This window comes from Thamnophis sirtalis, unplaced genomic scaffold, assembly GCF_051295495.1.
Source record: "Thamnophis sirtalis isolate CommonGarterSnake01/CBP01778 unplaced genomic scaffold, rThaSir2_p1.2 scaffold_4, whole genome shotgun sequence".
Classification (NCBI taxonomy): Eukaryota; Metazoa; Chordata; class Lepidosauria; order Squamata; family Natricidae; genus Thamnophis; species Thamnophis sirtalis.
Genome location: NW_028261384.1, coordinates 66,389,875 through 66,413,555, shown reverse-complemented (window position 1 = coordinate 66,413,555; position 23,681 = coordinate 66,389,875). Strand labels below are relative to the sequence as shown.

The following is a 23,681-nucleotide window of genomic DNA, read 5'->3' as shown; positions in this document are numbered from 1 at the left end:
GACATGATCTGTTTTTAACAAACCCATACTGACTTCTAGTTATTACTTTACTAATTTCTAAATGTTAGCAGATCTGTTTTTTTTATTATTATCTTTTCCAGTATCTTCCCAGGTATTGATGTTAGGCTGATTGGTCTGTAGTTTCCTGAGTCTGTTTTTTTCCTATTTTTGAAGATGGAAACCACATTATCTCTTTTCCAGTCCTCTGGTAGTTCCCTGGCGCTCCAGGATTTTTGACAGATGTAGTACAGTGGTTCTGAGATGACATCTGCCAGCTCCTTTAGAACTCTGGAGTATAATTTGTCTGGTCCCAGTGATTCATATTTATTAAGATCAGCCAGGCATTCTCTTACCAATTTTTTGCTTATTTTAACCTTTATTTCTAGTCTGTCTTTTATTGTTTTTGGTAGGTTGGACTATAGTTTCTTTTTGCGTGAAGACTGATGCAAAGAATGCATTAAGCAGTTCTGCTTTCTCTTTGCTGCCTGTTAATTGCTTGCCGTCTTTTCTCTTTAGTGGACTGACTGTTTCCTTGATTTTTTTTGTTAAAGTTTTTTGAAAGAGAATTCAAAACAGTTATATTGGCACAGCATATTTGAATTAAAGCCATTTTGAAAAGTTGATGAAACAAAAGAAGTAGCTCTAATCAATCTTCAGATGATACTTCCTACTAAATAATTTTTAAAACATTTTTAAAAAATTACCATATTTTTCAGAGTATAAGACTCACCAGAGTATAAGACACACCAGAGTATAAGATGCACCAAGATTTTGAAGAGGCAAATTAAAAAATGTTTTTGTACTCTGCAGACCTCCCCAAAAGAGTCCATTTTTTGTGAAAATGGGCCTGGTGGTTTTTTTTAAAAAAAGGATGAATAGCCTCTAGAAGTCTTGTAGAGTGCTCCTGGGGGGTACCCCCCCCCCAAAAATGAGCAAAAAATGGCCCATTTTTTGCAAAAACAGGCCCATTGTTTGTCAGAAAAAGTGCACGCATAGCGTTTAGAAGGCATATAGAGCGCTCCTGGGGAGGGGGGCAAAATTGATCAAAAAATGGCCCATTTTTTGCTCATTTCTGCCCTCCCAAGCCACCAGAAGCACTCTGAAAGCCTCCTAAAGGCTATGCCCAGCCATTTTGGTGAAGGGAGTGGAGTTTTGGGAGGCACAAAATGCTGTATTCAGCGTATAAGATGCACCCAGATTTTCAGCCTCTTTTTTGAGGGGAAAAAAGTCCATCTTATACTCTACCTTTACCATAGGACCCTTTACAACCAGTGAATACAGTGTGGAAGTAATTCACTTTTACTTGAATGACATTTTGAAAGAAAAGTCATTACAATGGGTTTGCTTTCACTAAGAGAATCAGTGTTTGAATAATAATGTATCTTTCAGTTTCAGTTTCAATTCAAAAAAATTGTATGCATTAGCATCCTGTTAATAAGGGACAGCTTAAAAAATGAAATTTCATATGTGAAAAAATTAAATATCTTTATGATCCATTGTTGTTACAATTGAGAAGTGAATTCCCCAGAATTCAAAATAAAACATTAGTACAATACACTACCCCCCCTCTACATAGACTCTACAAGCCCAATTTATAAAGGCTACATATACACATTGAAATGAGGTGATGAAGCATATTATGCATCGTTCAGTTTACTTTATTAAGATACTTCAACTATTATCCAAAACATCTGCAGAGGAACATATTAGTAAGTCCTGGATCAATCTAATCTTTAGCCAAAACTTAGATTGGGACATGAATAGACTTGAAAAAAATTGGGTTCTCCAGCAGGTTCTTTCTTGTCACTGAATGTCCGATTGAGTTACACAAAAGATACACATGGGCTACAGCCTAGAAGTAGATAAATACTAATACACACACACACACACACACATTCCTATGATTGATATAAATGATGCAAAAACCCAGAGAAAAGAGGGATAACCTCTTGCTGAAGTGGCATAGAATGACCACATAGTAAGGTTATGCTATGCCAACTAGATTTAACAATGGCTTTTGGACTTCAGTGCATGGTGCTTCACACAATGTGGATGGATACGATTTCATTTAGTTCATTGATGCTAATGGATATGGCAATTTTATATCTACTCTTTTTGCATGTGTGCACACATACATACACACACATATATTCTCAGTCTCACATATACACAGTATATATAGAACTGCACATATGCTTGTATTGATGTAAATTTCCATATAGATATACATTCATAGGCACAGACATTTCCTTTTCTCTTTGGAAGAGAGTTTTGTAAGATCTGCCAACAAACTCTGCAGTCCTTAATGGCTATGAGCTTCAAAATGGACTCAAGATATCAAGTTCAGTGTCCTTGGAGTGACAGCGAATGTCACCGCTGTGGACAGAGAGTGGGTTTGATGCATCTTCCTTGGTGGTGGACTAAGTTGGCAGGACAATGGCATCCTGAAACACAGGGTTTATTGCAGGGACCAATCTCATTCCAATTGGCACAAGTCTTCACACAACCAGGACCGCACATGTTATAAACTGCACCATATTTACATTGGGTTCCTGGAAGACATTTCAAAGATATGAATTTCACAGCATTTACTTGATTGGATCTACAATTAGTCATCCTTAAAACAGATCCATGGGAATCACAGTCATAGATGCTATAGCTAATCATTACAATTATTAGTAGAATAATAAAAGAAAAGATGACATTTTTAAAATATCCAAAAGGATTTTTTTCATAGAATATGACAACCTCACAATCTTGATGATAACTTACAGTGTTAAGATTTGAATATGTCTCAGTATCAACTGCCTTCTTTATTTTCCTGGTGCTGATTATGTTATACACATGATAAATATTATTACAGCATCTTCTATTAATCTCCAACTTTCTTTTTGGAAACATTACAGAGTATTCTTCACAAAAGAATTAAAAAGTATCACTGGAACAAGGAGAGAAAGTATTGCATTCTTAAAATGCTGGGTTGAATTCTGTCTCAGAAGAGAGAAATCTCCGAAGTCTCATACAGCCTACAAAATCCATAACATTCAAGCTGTCTTTAAGGCTCTCCTATTCCTCTGCATTTCAGAGTGGGAGAAGGGATTGCACAGGGAGAAAAAATAATTAAAAATGCCTCTTTTACAGCTCTGCCAATAGGAACGGTCTGCTAAATATTAAGTCCAGATGGCAGCTTTTGGAAGCTTGAGTCTAGAATTCCAAGAACAGATGATAAACAAGAGTGGCAACGGTGAAATATATAAGCAATAGTGGGATTTTTAAATTTTTATTTTACAATAACCTATGTTGGAATAAGGTTGAGGTGTGTAAAACAAGTATTGCTTTCTGTCTCTCAAACATGATCTCTGAAAGGAAATAATGTTTTCCTTGTTACAGACAAATTCTCAATCCAACTCACCTGCATATTAAGCTCCGCACTTGCCAAAAAGCCCACCATTCAAAAGGCATTGGATATGTTGTTGATTATATTTTTATGCAGATGTTTATTATACTTTTATGCAGTGAAAATTGGATATAAAAGATACATTGAACCAATGAACATTATTTAAAAAGCAGTTTTTGAAACTAAGGAATAAACAGCAACCAGAGGCCAAATCCTGACTCACCCAAACTGCTTTATAATCATAACATTGCCATACCACTTAATGTAGATTTCAACATTGAACAAGCTGTTGTTTCTAAATTATGGTCCCCTGAAATCATCCCCTTATCAATCCTGCCTTTCTCTAGAAAGATTTACATGTAGCTTAATGGACCAAGTGGTGAGTGTGTGGGGGGGGCATTGAAAAAGGTTTTCCTCAATTGTTGAAAAGGTCTCTTCACACCAAATGCAACTCTTTCTCTTGACATAGAAATTGATTTGTTGAAATATTTGTGCATTTATTTTCCTATTCTTCTCTTTTATTTCCTCCAACCCACACAACCAAACAAATCTATTTCTTTTAATAGCTATGTCATTGAAATTATTGTTCTTGGATATCACTTTAGTGAAAACTGATAAGAGTTGTTAAAAGAAACTTAAGGAAGGAGGAGCTTAACAGGTGGATGCCAAAAATCTGGGACTCTAACAAGAACTTTGAATTCTGAGTGATAGCAATTTCTAAAGAAGACAAATGAGCCAGAGGAATAGCTGAGCCTGAAAAAGTCTTTTTGGGGAGTTTTTCTCACTGTCCATTTCTTCCTGCTTATTAGATTCTTCTTCCAATAACAGAGTTGGAAGGGACCTTGTAAGTAATCTGGTTCAACCCACCGCCCAAGCAGGAGACCATACACCATTTGTGATAAATGACAGTCCAATTTCTTTTTGAAAGCCTCTAGTGATGAAGCTCCCACAATTTCTGAAGGCAAGCTGTTCCATTGGTTGATTGTTCTCACTGTCAGAACATTTCTCCTTATTTCTAGGTTGTATCTCTCCTTGTTCAGTTTCCATCCATTATTCCTTGTCTAGCCTTCAGTGCCTTGGAAAATAGCTTGTCCCTTCCTCTCTGTGGCAGCCCCTCACTTATTTATCACAAATGTTATATTTATACTTAATCTGATCTATATTTATTTATGTTCCTCTTAGGGGCTACTCAAACATTCCTATTAGTTGAATGCATGAAGTATTCACCTATATCTGAGCCACAAATGTTTCTAGTACTGTAAGTCTTAAGACTGATTTCTTTTTGCTGTAGAAGATTAATAACATAGCTATCCTTCTATTCCTTTACAAAATCAAGTTTACTTCCCATATGGTAGGCTCACAGAACTTTCTTTTCATTCATCTTTATTTCTTTTGCTCAATTCTAAGATCTTCCAAAAGAAAATATTTTAATTTTTATAAATGCATATGTTTTATTGTCCTTTGCATCTGTCTTTCCTTCTAGGCTTAGGTAATTATTCTGAACTTTGCTGTTCCAGTATTCCTGTTTAGTTCACCTTTTGATTCTTTGTTTTTTAAGACTACGGTCAATAACAAAGAGATAAATTTAGCAATTCATCCAAGACTAAAACCAGACTTTTTCTTCTCATATGCATCTGTCTTCTGTTTCCCACTTCAAATATTATAGAGTCATTTGTTTTATTGCTTCCACTCCTTTGCTTTAAATATTAGCATGAAATCAGAAGTTTAAAAGGTGAGTTTTTTCAATACCATTTTTAAATGTGTGTGTGTGTGTGCGCGCGCGCGTGTGTGAATTATTTTAGTAAGCTCAAGGGCAGAAGCAGAGCTATGAACATATAGCTGTGTTAGTTTAGCTTCTCTATGGATGCTTGGATTTGTTACAATTAACCTTGTCAAGCATAACATAACATTTGGGCAAGCATAAAATAAGTGCTTTTTGCACCCTATCCAGGGTTTTAAAAGCAATGTTGTACCTCTCAGCATAACTACAAACACTTGAACTTAAATTGTTAGCAGGATCAGTATTCTAGGCAATTATTGATTTGCTTATTTATTCCCCTTTCCTTTTTCCCATCCAATGAAGGCAGATTTTATTAGTTACATTTCTATATGAGCTAGAGGCAGAGCAGAAGATGTTATTAATTAGCCAGAATAATTCCGGTCTGCAACTTTGTGGTCTTTCCACTAACCACTGCTCCCTTCAACAGACTTAAACAGATATGGTGTGCATACAATATGAAGTAAAGAAAGGGGAAGCAGAGCAAAAGCAGGGTTTTGCAAACTCCCTTTACCCTTCATGCTGCAATGCATGAAATGGTGAATTACTTACCAGCACAATTTTCTTCAGGTTTCCAATGGACCTTCAGACCTTCTCTCTGACAAGCTCTAGCATAAGCTAGAAATGACTCACAATAGCAGTGTTTATGAACTGGGCACTCACACATATCTGTCACACAGGATCTGCAAGAAAGAAGGGAGTGAGCGGGATCTCTCAGAGTCTAATTTTTAGAAATGTATACAAATGGTCACAGCAGGAATATGAATTCCTGCATTCATAGACATTAATGTTGCCTCTATAAATGTTTTATAAATAGAATGGTAATAGAACCCTCGTAGTAGTGGTACTGATTTATTTTATTTATCAAAACTACCCAGTGAATCCATAATCTAACAGAACATGTGATCTCAGAAATAATTAAGGCTATAAACCTCTACATTCAAATTTTCTCAATAAAAATAATACTATTTTTATTTTATTAAATTGGCCACCCCACTCAACATGATGACTCTGGGCAGCTAATAGCAGTTAAAAACCACAAACAATAGTAAAATAAAATGAAATACATAACCCACAGCCAAGGTAAAAAACCATACAATGACAATTAAAATCATCCTTTCATAGGCTCTGACCATCCAACTTCCATACCCAGGAACACAAAGAGACAGAGGTGTTGTAGAAGGACAGCAGGGCTGGGGTCATTCTAATTTCCAGGGAATAATGTTCCCAAAGGGCAAGTGCCATGACAGAAAAAGCTGGTTTCCTGGGTCCTGCCAAATCATACTCTTTGAATGACAGGATCCATACTTGTCTCCTCTGCTGGAATGAATCAAATAATCAAGGGAATAAGGGTTCTGCAAATTACAAAGTCCCATGCCTTGAAGGGCTTTACAGATGACTGCCAGCATCATGCATGACACCCAGAAGAATACTGATAACCAATGCAGAGCTGGAATTGTTGCAGAAAATGACAGTACTTAGATGTCTCGGGATTCATGGTGAAGTTTATTGGCAGCCAGGTTCAGAAAACTAGTCAAAGGCTAGTATTGCAAGTTCTGAACAACCTTCATCATTGAAGCACACATTCTTATACATTCTCAAAGGCAGCATAACATGGAGACACTTAACTCATTTCTTATTGAGGAAAGAAGCCTTATAAGTAGATATTGTCTTACTTCTCCTTTTGTCTTGGGCCATAGGTACTGACTACATGTCTCTTTAGTTGAACTTTAGCTGAACTCTGCGGTTTTGGACATTTGACATAATAACTTTTACTGGAACTTTTACTGGACTTCTGTGGTTTAGGGCTTATGACATTTTCCTATTTTTGTACATACCTTACAAGCAGGCTTTTATCTCTCCCTTCTGCCATGCCTGACTTTTATATTTTAATTCATTTTATCCTAATTTATCCCCCCTTCTAGACTCTATTAATAGTCACAATTGAGTCTAGCCTATTACAGAGTTTTTGATTAACAATACAAGCATACAGAATACACATCAGCGGGAGAGAAAAGAAACAAGTAATACACATCTTAGGGATTATCTTCCAGAGGCACTTTCTCCACTTCCAAGAGTGCAAGTTGAACATACGTGCCAGTATCTGAAATTTCATCTTCATCATAGGAATGTGGGGCAATCCTATGGTCAATAAGGCTTTCCATCAGAATTAATTCCTTTTCAACGCATATTTCCCTTATGGACCTCATAACGAGTTGCTTGTGTAGGGGTATTATGCAAGGAAGAAGGGCTAAGCTTGCAATCCCACATAGCAGAAGAAACAGCATTTGTTTAATCCAACCTGATCCCGGTAACCAAGAAAACCATGCATCTGTCCCTTGCAGTCTTTGCCCAATTGAGGATGCTCTGTCCCGCAGTTCTTTGACTACCCCTCAGACCACACCTGATCTATTCATAAAGAAACAGCAGTCTTCTCCCAGGAATATACATAGCCCACCCTTTTCAGCAGTTAAGAGATCTATGGCACGTTGGTTTTGTAAAACCACTGCTGCCAAGGAGTCTATTTGATCTTGGACCTCAACCAGGGTGTCAGCAATTTGGTTTAGGCTTTCTTGGAATTCCTCTGACAGCTGCCTAAACTGTGTGATGGAATGGGTCATTCCACCCACACCTGTTCCAACTGCTGTCCCTATTCCCAGGATCGCTAACAGTGGGATTAGGAGCGGCACCCTTTTCTGGACATGTCCCATTAGAGGTACAGGGAGAGTCTGTTCCCCATTTACCACTCCCATTTTAGGGAGGAGGTGTATTAGGGTGCATGTGCCAGTCTAGTTGGAAAGTAAGCATAGATATGCATTTTTCCCACATAGAAAGAAAACTCCATTTTCTCCTACACATATACCTATGTTCATGGAGAAGGCATAGACTCAGAGGTTCCTTTCATTAGTCCAGACCTGTAAGATTCCTGCTAGGAACATACCAGTCAGGGGCTGTAATGGAACTTCTTGGTTAGGGTCCATTAGCTTATCCCTTAGGACTGGACCTTCAAAGAGATATTGGGAACTGGTGTTTTCAGGGGGAAAGTAAACACAAAATCCTATAGTGGATTGAATCAAAAGCTAAACAGGGAATCGGGGTGGCTGAAATGGCCTTGGGCATCTTCCAGTAGTCAAATTCCCCTCCCAACAGTTAAAGTGAGTGGGAGCGGAAGCGAGAAAGTGACCTTCTGTTGGAGGAGATTGTGAGCAGAGGGAGACATGCTGCGAGTTAATTTCACATTCATGAGTGTCTTCCTAGGGGCAAAGTGCATTTCAGATGGGCACTGTTCCTCTGTCAGTGACCCCACAGGAATGCCAGGTTCCTGGTAATGTTTGATGCACAAGGAGGGTGCCCTATAATTTCTACACCAACAGCTATGAGGCCAATGGTGGGGAGACGGCTCATCCCCAGCCTTTTGAGTGCCTTATACAAATCACTTTGCAGCTGGGCTTCTGCCATTTTGATTCCCCATCTACCTCCCTAATCAATAACTATCATAGCTTTGTTTTTCCCCCAAACATCTGGCTCAACTGGTACAGCATGATAAGATGAAGGCCCAGCAGATAAACACAACCAGCATTTTTGACCCAGGGCAGGGTCAGACTGATTGATTAAGCTTTGAAGCTCCAGCACTCTTAACATATAGTTCCCTTTTCTCAATTGTTGCAGGGGCCCGTTTTCCCTATGCTCAGCTCTTTTTCTTATAAGGATTGTCAGATAATTGACTGGGATTGGCTTACGGTTCCGTCCCCAAGCATAAATGATGCGCTGTTGGCGGGAGCAGACCTGTTCCACATCCTGTAACTTGATTCTACCCTGTTCTCTGGGATTTTTAAATCCTCGGATCTTTCTTATTTTTTTATTTTTATTTTTATTTTCCATTTTCATAACATATAATCACATGTATACTATTACATAGCCAATATCATGTTGTGTTAATTAATAATTACATCAGTTCATCTTGCCATCAACTACCGGAAAAAAAAATAAATAAAAAGAAAAACCAATTATTGGCTCTTCCGCTCTCCATACACCATATTTATGCCTTATCCAACACTTTCTTCTGCCTCTTTCCTCCCCCTCCCTACCTCCTTTCTTCCCTCCATCATCCTTTTCTACTCTACTTCTCCTTCCTTTCTCCTTCTCCTCTCTCCCCTTTCCACTCTTCCTTATTCTCCTCATCTTCCCCCCCCCCTTGCCCTCTCTCCTATCCCTCTCTTCCTATCTTTCTTCTCTCCTCTGCTTCCCACTCTTCCTCTCATTCACTTGGTGTATTTCAGCTTCTGAGCAAACTCCATTCTATGTTGATGGTATTTATACTTCCATTTCAATATACATAACATATCTTTGTTTTTTAAAAATAACAGAAGACAGTATACATGTACAATCATATTACTTTAAAACCTAACACCCCTCCTCAAGGCTAATATACTTCCCTCCCTCCCCCCCTCCAATGTTCCCTCTAATTTTTTTTCAAAGTATAGTGTTTGAGCAGCACAGTTTCATGCCTGAGCACCTAAGAGAGCAACAGTTTGAACTTCTGTCTCGTCTGCTGGACATTTGCGCAACATTCCAAGTGCCAAGCACCAATTGTGAGCGAGGTTTCAGCCTGATGAATGCCAGGCATGAAAATGTGCTACTCAAACACTATACTTTTCCGCTCACCCTGAAAAAAAAAGACTTCTGCTCAGCTTTTAGATCATTAGACTGGCTAGAGAGAGACATGGCACCAACAGGTCCTGGGTCCTGGCATTTTGCAGGCAACCTGTCCTCTCACATTCCTTTGGAATGCAACCCATCACATTTGAATTAGATTTTGCCAATTATCCTATTAAAAGATAATCCTATTATTCTAAAATATGACTAACTCAATATTAAAAATGTAAATATTTAATGCTGATAAATAATAGCAGTAATTGTTATTTAGTATGATTAAAATCAGTATTGATATATCAATATATCTATCAAAATTGACAATAAACACTAAAATAACAATACAAATATATAATGTGGAATATAAATGTAATAAATATAATATATAAATACAACATAAATGTAATAAAATAATTTATCATGAAACTCTCCCCCTTTAAAGTAATAAGATCAATTAAATAGTCTAGCAAGTTTGGACAATATGCTATATGTTATGTTACTTAAGAATATATATGCCTCAGAATCAGATACAACATCCACATCATTTCCAACTGAGTCAATAAAATGATATGCCATGCCAAAACTATTTTAAATAAAGATATGAAATTAATCAAGTATTGCATTTATTTTTCAAAATGAATGTAGAATTTTTATTATTATTTAAGTTTTGAAGACTTAGACACAAAAAGAGATAGCTGACTAACCTAATACGATTAAACCAATAACTCAAATGAACAATATACAACAACTGAGAGATAAGCGAAAGGAGAAATGTATTAGGGGTGAGAACCCACTGTCGAGCAATTTGGTTAGACCACAATGTTGGGAAAACTTTAAAAAGCTGATAGGAAATCCGCTATAACTACCTGCTTGGAATTAGCAATTAAACTTCATTTTAGATGAGGCGAGAGGATTTATAATCCTTGCCTCCTTAAGCAAGGAAAGGAAAAGAGAACCATGTTGTCCTCAGCAGAGGAAAATATGTAAATGTAACAAAGGTTAGAGGGGAGGGGAGGAGGATAGTAGGGAAGTCAGGATGGAGAGGAGAAAGGAGAGGAACAGGAAAGGCAGAAGAAGGGGGGAAGGATAAGGTGGAGGAAGAGAAAGAAGAGAAGGGAAAGAAGGTGGGAAGAAAGAAGGAGAGAAGAAAGAGAAGAAACCGGGGGAGGAAGGAGGGAGGGAAGAGGAGAGGGTAGTAAAGAGGGAAAGAGGGAGGGAAAGAAAGAGAGGAGAGTTGAAAGGAAGGAAGGAAGGAGGGAGGGAGGAAAGGAGGGTGATTAAGAGAAAAGGAAGGAGGAGGGAAAGAGGAAGGGAAGGAGGAAAGGTATGTGAGAAGGAGGGGGGACCGAGGGAGGGAAAGGAGGGGGAAGGAAAGGAGGAAAGGAGAAAAGAAAGGAGGGAAGGCAGGGGAGAAGGAAGTAAGGGGGGAGGGAAGAAAAGGGTATGGAAAAGAAGAAATGAGGGAAGAGAAGAGGGAGGGAAGGAATAAGATACCTAACCTTTGATGTTTATAATGATTTGATAGTATGGGAATATCTCGAAATGTAGTTGTATTGTTTTTTACAAGTTATGGATGTTGTATTTTCTTTTTACCAATAAAATCTTTTTTAAAAATTTAAAAAAAAGTTTTGTACCCTATCTTTTCTAACTAACGTTAACTTTAAAAAGATGTTACATCAGACTACAATACAAGTAATTAAATGAAGACTAAAATAAGTGTTTTGGCATATTGAGCTTTTTATATTTCTTTCTAATATTGCTTCCTTAGTTGAGAACTTCCTCCTCAGATTACTTACGCATTAACTGTTTGTTGCTTTTATGGCTTATTCATTCACTGCTCCATCTTCAGTTTTTTTCACAGGGGGCAGGGCTTCCTTTCTTCCTTCCTTCCTTCCTTTCCTTTGGCCACCAATTTTGATCCAACACTCTCTCTCTCTCTCTCTCTCTCTCTCTCTCTCTCTCTCTCTCTCTCTCTCTCTCTCTCTCTCTCTCTCTCTCACACACACACACACACACACACACACACACACACACACACACACACGTTCTTTGGGGGGGGTTTGAATTACTCCGCCTCACTGCGCAAAGTCGGCTCAGCATGTGTTCGGCGGCCCCTGCTTAAGCTGAATCAAATCTGCAGCCGGCGGGACCATTTCAAAGCCGCCAGTCCTCTTGCTCCTTCTCCTTCACCGGCAAAGCAGTGGCGGTGGTGCCTCCCCCTCTGCTCGGAGCACCTCAGCTGGGCTCTGGGTTATCCCTGCCATCGCCTCCACCTCCACCGCTTTCCTACTAGCTCCCGCAGCCTCAAAAGCACGGCAGAGGAGGAAGGGGGAGGGATAACGCGGGGGCCAGCTCCACGTGGAGAGAGAGGCACCACTGCCACGGGCGGCTCATCAAAACAAGTCTGGGGAGGTCCTTTGCAGGCGGCCAGTTCTAGCTGCCTGCAAAGGACTTCCCCACGTTTGCTTTGGTAGAAAGCTCTGCGCGGCAGTTAGAAATCTCTGCACGGAGGTTTCTAGCGACGTGCGCGGCCGCGCACGCGCGCACCTTAGAGGGAACAGTGCCCCCCTCCCCCCCAACCCCCCAACCTTCCCTCCCCTGACTTCCTAGAACTAATACACGGTATAAGTCTTTAACAAAAACAGTCTAAAATATATTTGAAAAGAGAGTAGAAAATTAATAACGTCTTTAAATTGAACTTAGCTCCTCCTTGCTAGGCTAACTCTAAACAATTTATATCATTCCTGATCTTAATCATAAGCTATCTGGAATTTCTTAGTCCCATATTTATTTTGAGTATAATCAATCCATTTTTTCCAGTCTCGTTTATATCTCTTGTTTGAATAGTCCTTAAGATATGCAGATATATTAGCTATCTTGGCTAGGTTTGTGACTTTCAATGTCCATTCTTGGATAGCAGGCAAATCTTCCTTCTTCCAGTATTGCGCCACTAACAATCTAGCTGCAGTTATTAAGTGCAAAATCAAATTAATCTCTACAGCTGTACAATCAGTAATTATACCTAACAAAAATAACTGGGGGGTAAACTTTATCCTTTTTTTAAGAACATTTTGCATAATCCACCATATTTTTATCCAAAATGCCTTAACCTTTTTGCAAGTCCACCATATATGAAAATATGTAGCATCCACAGAGTCACATCTCTAGCATTTAGGTTGTAAATTTGGATACATAGAAGCCAACTTTTTAGGATCTAAATGCCACCTATAAAACATCTTATAAAAGTTTTCTCTCAAGTTTTGGGCCTGTATATATTTTACATTTCTTACCCAAATCCTTTCCCATGTATCCAACATTATTGGTTCTTCAATATTTTGGGCCCACTTTATCATACAGTTTTAATTAATTCTGTTTCTGAGTCCATCTCTATTAATACATTATATAATCTCTTTATATGCATTGGACTTTGATCTCTTATTTGTTTAAGTAAATTATCCTCGACTTGCATAAAACCAATTTTTTGATCTATTTTCCATCTGGCCTGTAGCTGCCCGTACTGAAACCATGTTTGGATTACCTTTTCCTCTTTTAATTCATCCAAGGGTTTTAGTTGTAGTACACCTCTTTCTAGGGTAAGAAGCTGTCTGTAAGTAATTATATCCTGTTTTTGTACTATGTTCATATTTTCTATTGCATGTCTGGGAATTGCCCACATGGGTATCTTATCCTCGGATCTTTCTTCAAGAGCAAGGGGGGTTGCTCGGGTATTTTTGCAACATTGGGAATGGCTATTCAGGACGTTATCACTTAGCAAGCCTTTTGCCAATAACAACCAGAGCCACAAAAAGCTCATAATTGTCCCTCATGCAAAACTTATCCTAACACAATTCTTTTAGCCTACTGAATCGTCAGAAAGAAGGCAGGGGTTATATATAGTTTGAGGAGGGGCAATATCAGCTTTGGGCGATCCACAAAACCTTACAAAAATCTTATTTGCTAAACGTATCACCCACAATCTGAAAACTCCTATTATACTGCAAAGAACCCATTCCCACAGTTCCTCAAACATAAGTATCATTAGATGATTTGTTTCCCTCTTGATCACAATTAATGACTTTAGCCTCAGCACCTGTCTTTTTCAGGAGGGGGCAATTCCCGAAGAATGAATACCCAATATAACAAATCAAAATAAGGGTAAGCACACTTACTAAAACAAGAGATAGTGCCATAAAGGCTTGAACTGCTATACCCTGACAGGTGCTCAAACTTTCTAGTTCTTCTTATATCTAAGAACTGGAACGTTCTCTTCCTCCTTCAAATCTTCAGCCGTACGTAGAGAAGTCAGTGTGATGGCTCCTCTCTTAACTTAAGAAAGTAAAGACTCTTGAAATGGATTATTTCAAAAGGAACCTTTAATTAAGCAGGATGGAAACCATTAGAGGCAAAGCAGCATCTGAAACCCTTTAGGCAATGCAAGTGGGATTAAACTGATAATGACTCCTCCCTTTTGTCAGAATGCAGATTCTGGCCAATACACAAGTGTGAAGATGTTTCCTTAACTCTTCTGCCCTGAGAGTCAAATAAAACTAACGTTCCCATGGCTGTCTCTAGTTAGACATTAAAGTAAGATATCCCACATGGCCATCATAAACATCCCTCCAGAGGTGCTGGGACCTCCAGTCTTCTGGCAACAGGAAACCAGTTGTAAAAGTTGTAAATCTCAGTTGTTACAGGTATTGCTAGTGATTTAACTCCGAGGTCCCCCTCCCCCCAATTGAATGGCAGTATCACATAAGGGATCTGACAGTCAGCTTCCAAGGTGATTTCAGTAGGGGTTCTTCTGCCCTGTTCTTATTCTGACCGTTGCCAGTAGGACAGTTATAGGGGGTGCTTCTTTAAGCATATCACTAGAGGAAGGGCTTTGTCCCAGTTAGGTTCCCAGTACTCCTCAGCAGCTGACTTAACTCATGTCCAGTGAATCCAAGATTTGGATTCTAATACCTTTATTGCAAGCAAAGAACACATAACTACAGTATACGAGCCCTTCCATCTAGGTTATAGATCTTCCCCTTTCCAGTGTTTCACCCAAACTCTATCCCTCACCTGAATATTATGACTAGAAGTGGTCAGAAATGGTGGGGTGAGAGAAACACAGTACTGTTGGATTTCTTGTATTTGCTTATTTAATTCTCCCACCATTTGATTCACCCATGAGGTCCCCAGCTGTCCTAGGTCTCCTATATGATTTTTCAAATTAGAGCTTATAACCGGTGACTGTCCAAACATCATTTCAAAAGGAAATAATTTAAGTCCTTTACGTGGAGTACATCTCACAGATCAGAGAGCCAAGGGTAAAGCATCTACCCATTTAAGGTGGGTTTCATGACACACCTCGGTTATCTTTTCCTTAATGGTGCGATTTGTGCATTTAGCCCCCACTTTGGGGGTGTTTAATTTCTTTCCTGAGGCCATTAAAATACCTCTTTCCCTATATTTCAAAATAAAATGGCATCTGATTTTATAACAAAGAAAATATAAGAAATTGGCTTCCTCTGGTGTTCAAAAGATAAAATATCAAGAAACAGATACTTGAGGTTCTATCAAAAAGTATTTCAAAGTAGAATATTTTCAACCAAGAAAATGGCTAGTAAGTTGTATGCAAATCATCACATAACTAATACTTGCTATACAGCAAAACTATATGTGAAACTTATACAGTCCTTATATGACCCCAGCAGCCACCAGGAACAATCAGTTTCCTGGGGAAGCTGAGGGCGAGATTCAAAGATGAGGCAAAAGCCCACAGGCAGAGGGAGATATGGGAGTTAAATCAGAGGGGACAGACAGTGAAGGAATACATTTGAGAATTCTGGAGGGTCGCAGGGAGGCTGTAGCACTGGCCAGAATGGAAGCTTGTCTTTCACTTCAAAGAGGGCCTTGGCAGAAGCTTATGACAAGCTTGTGCATACCGAGGCCTACCCAATTAGCTACAAGAGTGGTTCTGGCCACCACAAGAGTGGATGTAAAACTGCGGACCTGCAGGCTGAAGAGCGATACTGAAGTGAGGAAGAGCCAAGAGAGCCAACTGGCTGGGAGGCAATTAGCCTCAGCTATGGCCACCAGCGCTCCTACAAGACCAGCCCAAACCCATATCCAGTGCTTCCAATGCGGTCAGCTGAGGCACAGAGCAGCTGAATGCTTGGTGGCCATGCACAAACCAAAAGCAGGGCCGATGGTGCTGGCAACACCACCAAAAATCACCATGGAAGCCATCAGAGAAATCCAGCTTAGGATGCCAGGCCATTGATGTCCCTTCTTCCCCACCCAAGCGAAATGGAACTCCAGCCAAAGAAAGCCAGTCATCTGCCTCATATGACAGAAAGGATGAGAGAGAAAGAGACCTGATGGTGAGTAGAGCCATCCGCCCTTTTATGATATCAGGTAATGAGGATTTAATAGCTGCCTGCTGATGTAAGGTTGTAAGCTGTAATTTGTAAGCTGATGCAAAGAGGAAGATGAAAGGAGGTGTCTATATATATATAGGTGGCCATTAGAGGGTGTTTCTCTCTCTTGTCATGTATCTCATTTTCTCTCCTTGTGTCCATAGCTGAATGGTAAGGAATTTATCTCCATGTATACAGTATTTCGTATATATTTTTATATAAACCACTATTAATTGTATAAAGACTCTGAGTGCTGTGTGCTCTGTTTTGCTCCTAGGTTTATCTCATAATACTACTCATACTGCCAAAACTCTGAAAGGTTAAAGGCCCAGTGCAGAGAGGGTCACAGTGACTGGAGAGTTGAGAGAGGAGCAACCCAGTGTGAGCTTGCACCAGAGTAATTTATTTTATTTATTTATTTGTTAAATTTCTAGGCTGCCCAATCCCGGAGGACTCCGGGCAGCTTACAAAGAAAGAAAAAAGAAAAGCAAAAAAAGAGAATAATTTAAAAATTCCCAACACGCATACATTTCTAATTGGGGCTGGACCTTTACAATAAGGTCAACAGCCCCAGGTCTGCCGGAACAGCCAGGTTTTAACAGCTTTTCTGAAGGCCATGAGAGTGGGTAAGGTCCGGACCTCTGGGGGTAGCTGATTCCACAGGGTCAGAGCAGCCACAGAGAAGGCTCTCCTCCGGGGGCCCGCCAGCCGACACTGTCCGGCTGATGGCATCTGAAGGAGGCCAACCCTGTGGCATCTTATCGGCCGTTGAGAGGTGTGTGGCAGTAGGCGGTCTCGCAGATATGCTGGTCCTGAGCTATGTAGGGCTTTAAAGGTGATAACCAACACCTTGAATTGCGTCTGGAGACCAATTGGCAGCCAGCTCGCGGAGGACAGGTGTAATATGAGTGTATCTCGATACATCCAAAATCGCTCGCGCGGCTGTATTCTGGACTAGCTGTAGTCTCCGAACGCTTTTCAAGGGTAGCCCCATGTAGAGCGCATTGCAATAATCTAGACTTGAGGTGACAAGGGCATGAGTGACCGTTTGAAGTGCCCCCCATCCAAGTAGGACCACAATTGGTGTAGCAGGCGAACCTGGGCAAAGTCCTCCCTGGTCACAGCCGACAGATGGTGTTCCAGTGTCAGCTGTGAATCCAGGAGGACCCCAAATTGCGAGCTCTCTCTGAGGGGTGTAAGTCTTCGCCCCCCAGGATCAAGGACAGACTGTCTGAACTGTCCTTCGGGGGTAACATCCATAGCCACTCAGTCTTATTGGGATTGAGCACCAATTTGTTCATCCCCATCCAGATCCTGACAGCTTCCAGGCATCGGCACATCACGTCCGCCGCTACACTGAGCTGGCATGGGGCAGATAGATACAATTACGTAAGTGACTTATATAATGATTAGCAGGCAGCATGGCCTCTGTTGGCATAATGGGAGGAGGTTTCCTGGTGTCTTGGCTGAATGTGAAGATGGAGATGTATTTATGAAGGGAGGAGTTATAGACAATTGTTACTAATCCACCAGCAGTCCTGGATGATGGTGACCAGAGAAGAAATGAAAAAGCATTAGCCAACATAATTCTTGGTTTAGAAGACAGTCAGCTGCTACACGTAAGAATTTGCAAAAGATTGCTGGGAGGCGTTGTGTAGTATGTATGTGAGACTGCTGGCAGTAAAGTGTTGCTAACTAAGAAACTGTATAAGGCACAGCTGAAACAATGAGAATGTATGTCCATACATTTGCAGAATATGAGATAGACATTCCTCAAGTTGGAAGAAAGGGGAATGACTTTACTGAAGCACACAAGGTCTATGTGGTGCTTAGTTCTTTGGACAGTTCATGGGATATTCTTGTGACTAGTCTAGAGTCCATGCAAGAACAGGATTTAATCATAGGATATTTAACTGGTCAGTTGTTGAAGAAAGAACAGAAATGGCTGGAGAGGAGACCAGGAAAAGGAGGAGAGAGCATTCAGCACAGACCAGCATCTGCAACAGTCCAGGATGCTGTCAGAGTAACTGAGAGAGTTAACTTTGTGAAGAGATGCTACACATGTGGTTCTACTGAGCATCTCCAGAGACGTCATCCTGAGAGGAGGAACAGAGGAGCAGAAAGTCAAGGGTGCAGATCTAATCAGCAAATGTGGAGACAATCTCCAGCATCGTTTTCCCTGGCAGCGTCAACAACTGAACACACCAGGAACATGTGGTTGTTGGACAGTGGGGCAAGCCAGCATATTGTTAATGATCCACATGTGTTTTCTGGTTTGAAATCAGCAAGGCAACCATGGGTTAGTCTGTTTGATAGGCAGAGAGCTGCTGTAAAAGGGGAAGGTAATGTGTATGTACCAGAAATAGGATGCTACATTGTACAATGTGTTATATGTACCTGCTTTAGAGCACAATTTGTTGAGTATATCCATGTTAAATAGGCAGGGTTATGAAATAGTATTTACTGGGGGACTATATATCATTAAGAAACATGGACAGGCATGTGCATAAAGGGTTAAAAAGGATGGTCTCTACGTTCTGGGAATGCAATAACATAATTGTGCACTTCTACTTAAGAATACTCTTACACGTGACAATTGTATATACCTGTTACATAGAAGATTGGTGCATGCAAGTTTTAATGTAAAAGATGCCAGACCCAGCCAGGTGGCATAAGCCAAAGCCAAAGCCAAAGCCAAAGCCAAAGCCAAAGCAATGCAAAAGGTATTTAGAGTGTGCTGTTTGTAAGGAGGAACAATGTAAGGTATATCCTGTGAAAAGGAAAAACGCAAGGCAAGCAAACAGTGTTATACCTAGGAGACCTGAATGGTGTGTTATACCTAGGAGACCTGAATGGTGTAATAAAGGTATAATTCCTGAGCAGTTCACTGCAAGTAGAGTTAGAGTAGATGGTATTCATAATGGACCCTGTAATCATCAAGAGTTATGGTCATGGTCATTGCCTAAGGAACAACGAGATAAATGGAGGACACTGAAGTTAAAGAGAAAGGCAAACAGGCAAAGGCAGATAAACCAAACCAAAGAAAATGGGCTAGTGAAAAGAGAAAGTAAAGGTATCCAGCCAAGAGATGGTAAACAGGATGTAATGGAGATTAATGAGACAGAATGTACAGAAGCAGTAGATTAGGAATGTAGGATTAGTACCTGCAGCAATAGTAGTAATGGTACTAGTAGCATTTGTAGCAGGGAGAATAGTAACTGAAGAAGGAGGTGAGGACATAATGAACGGTTTACTGTGAGTGAAGTCAGATAATACAGTGTTAGACATGAACCTCAAAATTACCAGGAAATGTTGGTAATACACAATGTATATACAATTACTAAAAGGATGTTGCAGCATAGAACTCAGGATATCACTACACTAGAGCTAAGGATGTCATCACACAGCCCAATACCCAGGTTGTTACAACACAAAAGACTAATGGGCACACAGCTAATACCTCAGCCACACAGGATGTTACAAAACAGCCGACTAATCTGCATACATCAACTCCATCAACTAATTAAGATGTAACAACACAGCCAACCAACCCGCTTACAACAACAAAGCCAGCACTCCACACACACACACCAATATTTATAGAAAGATGGCAGCTCCAATCATGCTTTGCTCACACAAGCACGAAGCCAAAGGCACCAGCCTGAAGATGGCAAGTGGGACTTCGTCGAAATGTTGCCAAGATACCCTCAATCTTACATGGGAAAAGACCCGAATATGCCAAGACCTGCATACATGTACCCATGAAAATCTACAAAAACAATTACTAAAAGATGTAAATGTTTATATAATATAATTTAAACATGTAGCCATTAAATATAGTAACATGAGAGAAGCTGTAAAGGACAAACTAATCAGATTACAGCATTGTTCTAGCAATTGTATTATAGCTGATATGTTAACAAAACCTGTATCTGTGGAAAAGCATAAAGACTATGTCAAAGTGTTTGGATTATCAGCTGTACAGCTTTAAATAGGAGGAGTGGTTGGCTAACATGACCAGCTTGGGATGCCAGTCCATTGAGGTCCCTTCTTCTCTGCCCAAGCGAAAGAGAACTCTGGCCAAAGGAGGCCAGTCATCTGCCTCAAATGACAGCGAGGATGAAGGATAAAGAGACCTGATGGTGAATAGAGCCATCCACCCTTTCGTGATGTCAGGTAATGAGGATTTATTAGTTCCCAGGTGATGTAAGGTTTGTGAGCTGATGCAATGAGGTGTGTATGTATGTATGTATGTATGTGTGTATGTATGTATGTATGTATACATATATACATATATACATACATACATACATACATACATACATACATACATACATATATAGCCATTAGAAGGTGTTTCTCTCATCGTGTATCTCATTTTTTCTCTGTGTGTCCATAGCTGAGTAGTAAGGAATTTGTCTCCATGTAAATGTCTGTATATATTTGTAAATAAACCACTATTAATTATATAAAGACTTTGTGTACTGTGTGCTCTGTTTTGCTCCTGGGTTTATTTCATAATACTAGTCACACTGCCAAAACTCTGACACACAATCCCTGTGAGAATTGTGGCACTCAAATCAGGCATTCAGGGAGATTTTGAAGCCTTCATAGACTCAGGCTGTACGTGATGTCCAATAAGACTGCCCACAGTACTGAGTCTGGGAATCCAGGTGAAGAGCTATCCATGGACAAGTTGATGGTTCACTAATAGGAGGGGCCCCAGTAATTCACTTGACCAAACTCATGAAGCTGCAGGTGGGTCAGCACTGGGAGATGATATGGTTCATAATCAACCCAAAAATGACAGAAGCTGTGATCCTAAGACTATCCTGTTTGGACAAGTGGGGTTAGACAATATAGTGGGAAAGGGGGAAACAGGAAATTGAGGTTGGAAACAGGCCCCTTCCCTCCCCTACGTGACCGCGTCATGCAATCCTCCCCTCAGAGGATGGGAGGTGAGGGACCAGAACACTCAAAGATTGGGTCAAATCAAGACATTACTTTTGGGAATTTATGCTCCTAATCAACAACAAGATGGATTTTATAGAAATCTCCATGCTAAATTAGTACAGTGGGACTTCGAATCTTGTATACTATTGGGTGACTGGAATGGAGTGATTGATACCAAAAGAGATAAGAAGACATCTCGCCCGAACACCAAACTTCGAGCTAAGTTACCCAAATCCTTTTTTGACATGATGGACGACTTCGAATTGCGAGATGTTTGGCGTGAAAGGCATGCAGAAGAATATGACTTTACCTTCTTTTCTGATAGACATCAATCTCTTTCAAGGATTGATTTTATACTAATTACTAATGATTTACTTTCTAGGGTGAAGAAGACAAAGATTATGGCGAGAGTTCTTTCGGATCATAACCCAGTTTGGATGGAATTGGGAAGGGTAGTCCAGGCAAGAAGGTCTTGGAGGTTGAATGAAAATTTATTTAGATATGAAAAGTATATTAAGGATTGTAAAAAATTGTTATCTGAATATTTTGTTCTTAATATGAATAAGGGTACATCTATGGAATATGTATGGGATGCAAGCAAAGCGTATATGAGAGGAGTACTAATGAACATAAACAAAATACATAGACACAAACAAGGGCAAAAACAAAAAGAATTGGAAGAGGAAATTAAAGGGAAAGAGTCGGAATTAACATTGAACCCAGGTGATATAAAGATTAAGGAAGCAATTTCTATATTAAAATCCCAGTTTGATATGCTGATCTCTGACCAGGTAGCCACCAGTTTATTATATGCCAAACATAATACTTTTTGCAACGCAAATAAACCCGGTAGGTGGTTGGCTTATCAGATTAGGAAAAAAAGGAAAGCTCGAAATGTATCCAAATTGTGTTACAGTCAGAGGGAAGGAAGTTTTTCAACAGGAAGAGATCCAAAAGGCATTTCGAGAATTTTTTACAGAGTTGTACAAAGGGGATAAAATTAGGGACGTAGACATAGATAAATACTTAGATAAAGAGAAAATCCTCTCTTTATCTAAGTTAGAGAAGAACATAGGCACAAGCTGAATCAACCAATAACCTCTGGGGAAATCCTGCAGGCAATCAAACAATTAAAGTTAGGGAAAGCACCAGGTACAGATGGTTTAACAGCTGTTTACTATAAAAACCTACAGTTAGAAATGGTAGAACCTCTCAGATAATTATTCAATAAAATTCAATCGGGAGGGAAAGTGCCCCCTTCGTGGAAGACAGCGTTCATATCGTTGATACCCAAAGAAGATCAAGATCTTACTCAGCCAAAAAATTATAGACCCATTTCACTACTCAATGTAGATTATAAAATTTTTACTAAAATATTAGCAAATAGGCTAATGGTGGTTATTCAACAATTGATACATACCGATCAAACTGGTTTTATACAGGGCAGACAGATGAAGAGCAATGTTAGATTAATCATTAACGCTTTAGAATACCTGGGAAAGAACAATCAAATCCCGGCCGCATTTATATTTTTGGATGCTGAGAAAGCCTTTGATCGAGTTAATTGGCAATTCCTGCTGAAGATATTGCAAAAAATGCAGATAAGAGATGGCTTTTTACGGTCAATTGGTGCAATATATCAGCAGCAAACAGCCCAGATCATAGTCAATGGAAGTCTAACAGACTCCTTTCAAATTGAAAAAGGTACAAGACAGGGTTGTCCTCTGTCCCCATTATTGTTTATTATAACCTTGGAAGTATTGTTGAATAAGATACGGGGCTTGGGCGGTTTAAAAGGGATTAAGATTAGACAGCAAGAATACAGAGTTCGCGCATTTGCGGATGACCTGGTTATAATATTGGAACAACCGCAGGAATCCAGTAGGGTCTTAATGAATACGATCAATCAATATGGTCAAGTCTCGGGATTTAAAATAAATTTAGGAAAAATCAAAATATTAGCTATAAATATGAATATCAAGCAGAAGGAAGAACTGGGAGCGATGCTAAGATGTGAGGTAGTTAAAAAAGTTAAATATCTTGGAGTTAATATTTTAACCTCAAATGGGAAATTATATAAGCATAATTATGAACCACTTTGGCATAGTATACAGTTGGAGTTGAAAAGGTGGGAGAAACTGCATTTGTCTTTGCTGGGTAGGATAGTGGCAGTGAAAATGAACATTTTACCAAAATTTTTATTTCTTTTTCAAATGTTACCAATACTTAAAAGAGATGTGAATCTTTTAGAATGGCAGAAGGGTATCAACAAATTTGTATGGGCAGGAAAGAAGCCGAGGGTAAAGATGAAAATAATGCAAGATACACGTGAAAGAGGAGGATTGAAATTACCTAATTTAAAATTATACTATGATGCAGTGGCATTATCTGCAATTAGTGATTGGACTCATTTAACCAATGATAGAATATTGAATATCGAGGGACACGACTTGGTATATGGTTGGCATGCTTACTTGTTATTTAACAAAAAACTGGA

General features: G+C 39.6%; 1 protein-coding gene across 1 annotated transcript in view; it reads right to left on the bottom strand.

Annotated features, from left to right (window-relative positions):
• Nucleotides 1-1,681: 1,681 nt before the first annotated feature.
• BMPER (BMP binding endothelial regulator) overlaps nt 1,682-23,681 on the bottom strand; it is a 461,522-nt gene continuing 439,522 nt past the window's right edge. Inside the window, exons 14-15 of the mRNA XM_014056655.2 lie at nt 5,727-5,857; nt 1,682-2,552 (exon numbers count right to left, since the gene is read on the bottom strand). Of these exons, the coding sequence (XP_013912130.2) occupies nt 2,371-2,552; nt 5,727-5,857 (313 nt within the window). The 3' untranslated portion in view covers nt 1,682-2,370. The remainder of the gene's footprint in view (nt 2,553-5,726; nt 5,858-23,681) is intronic.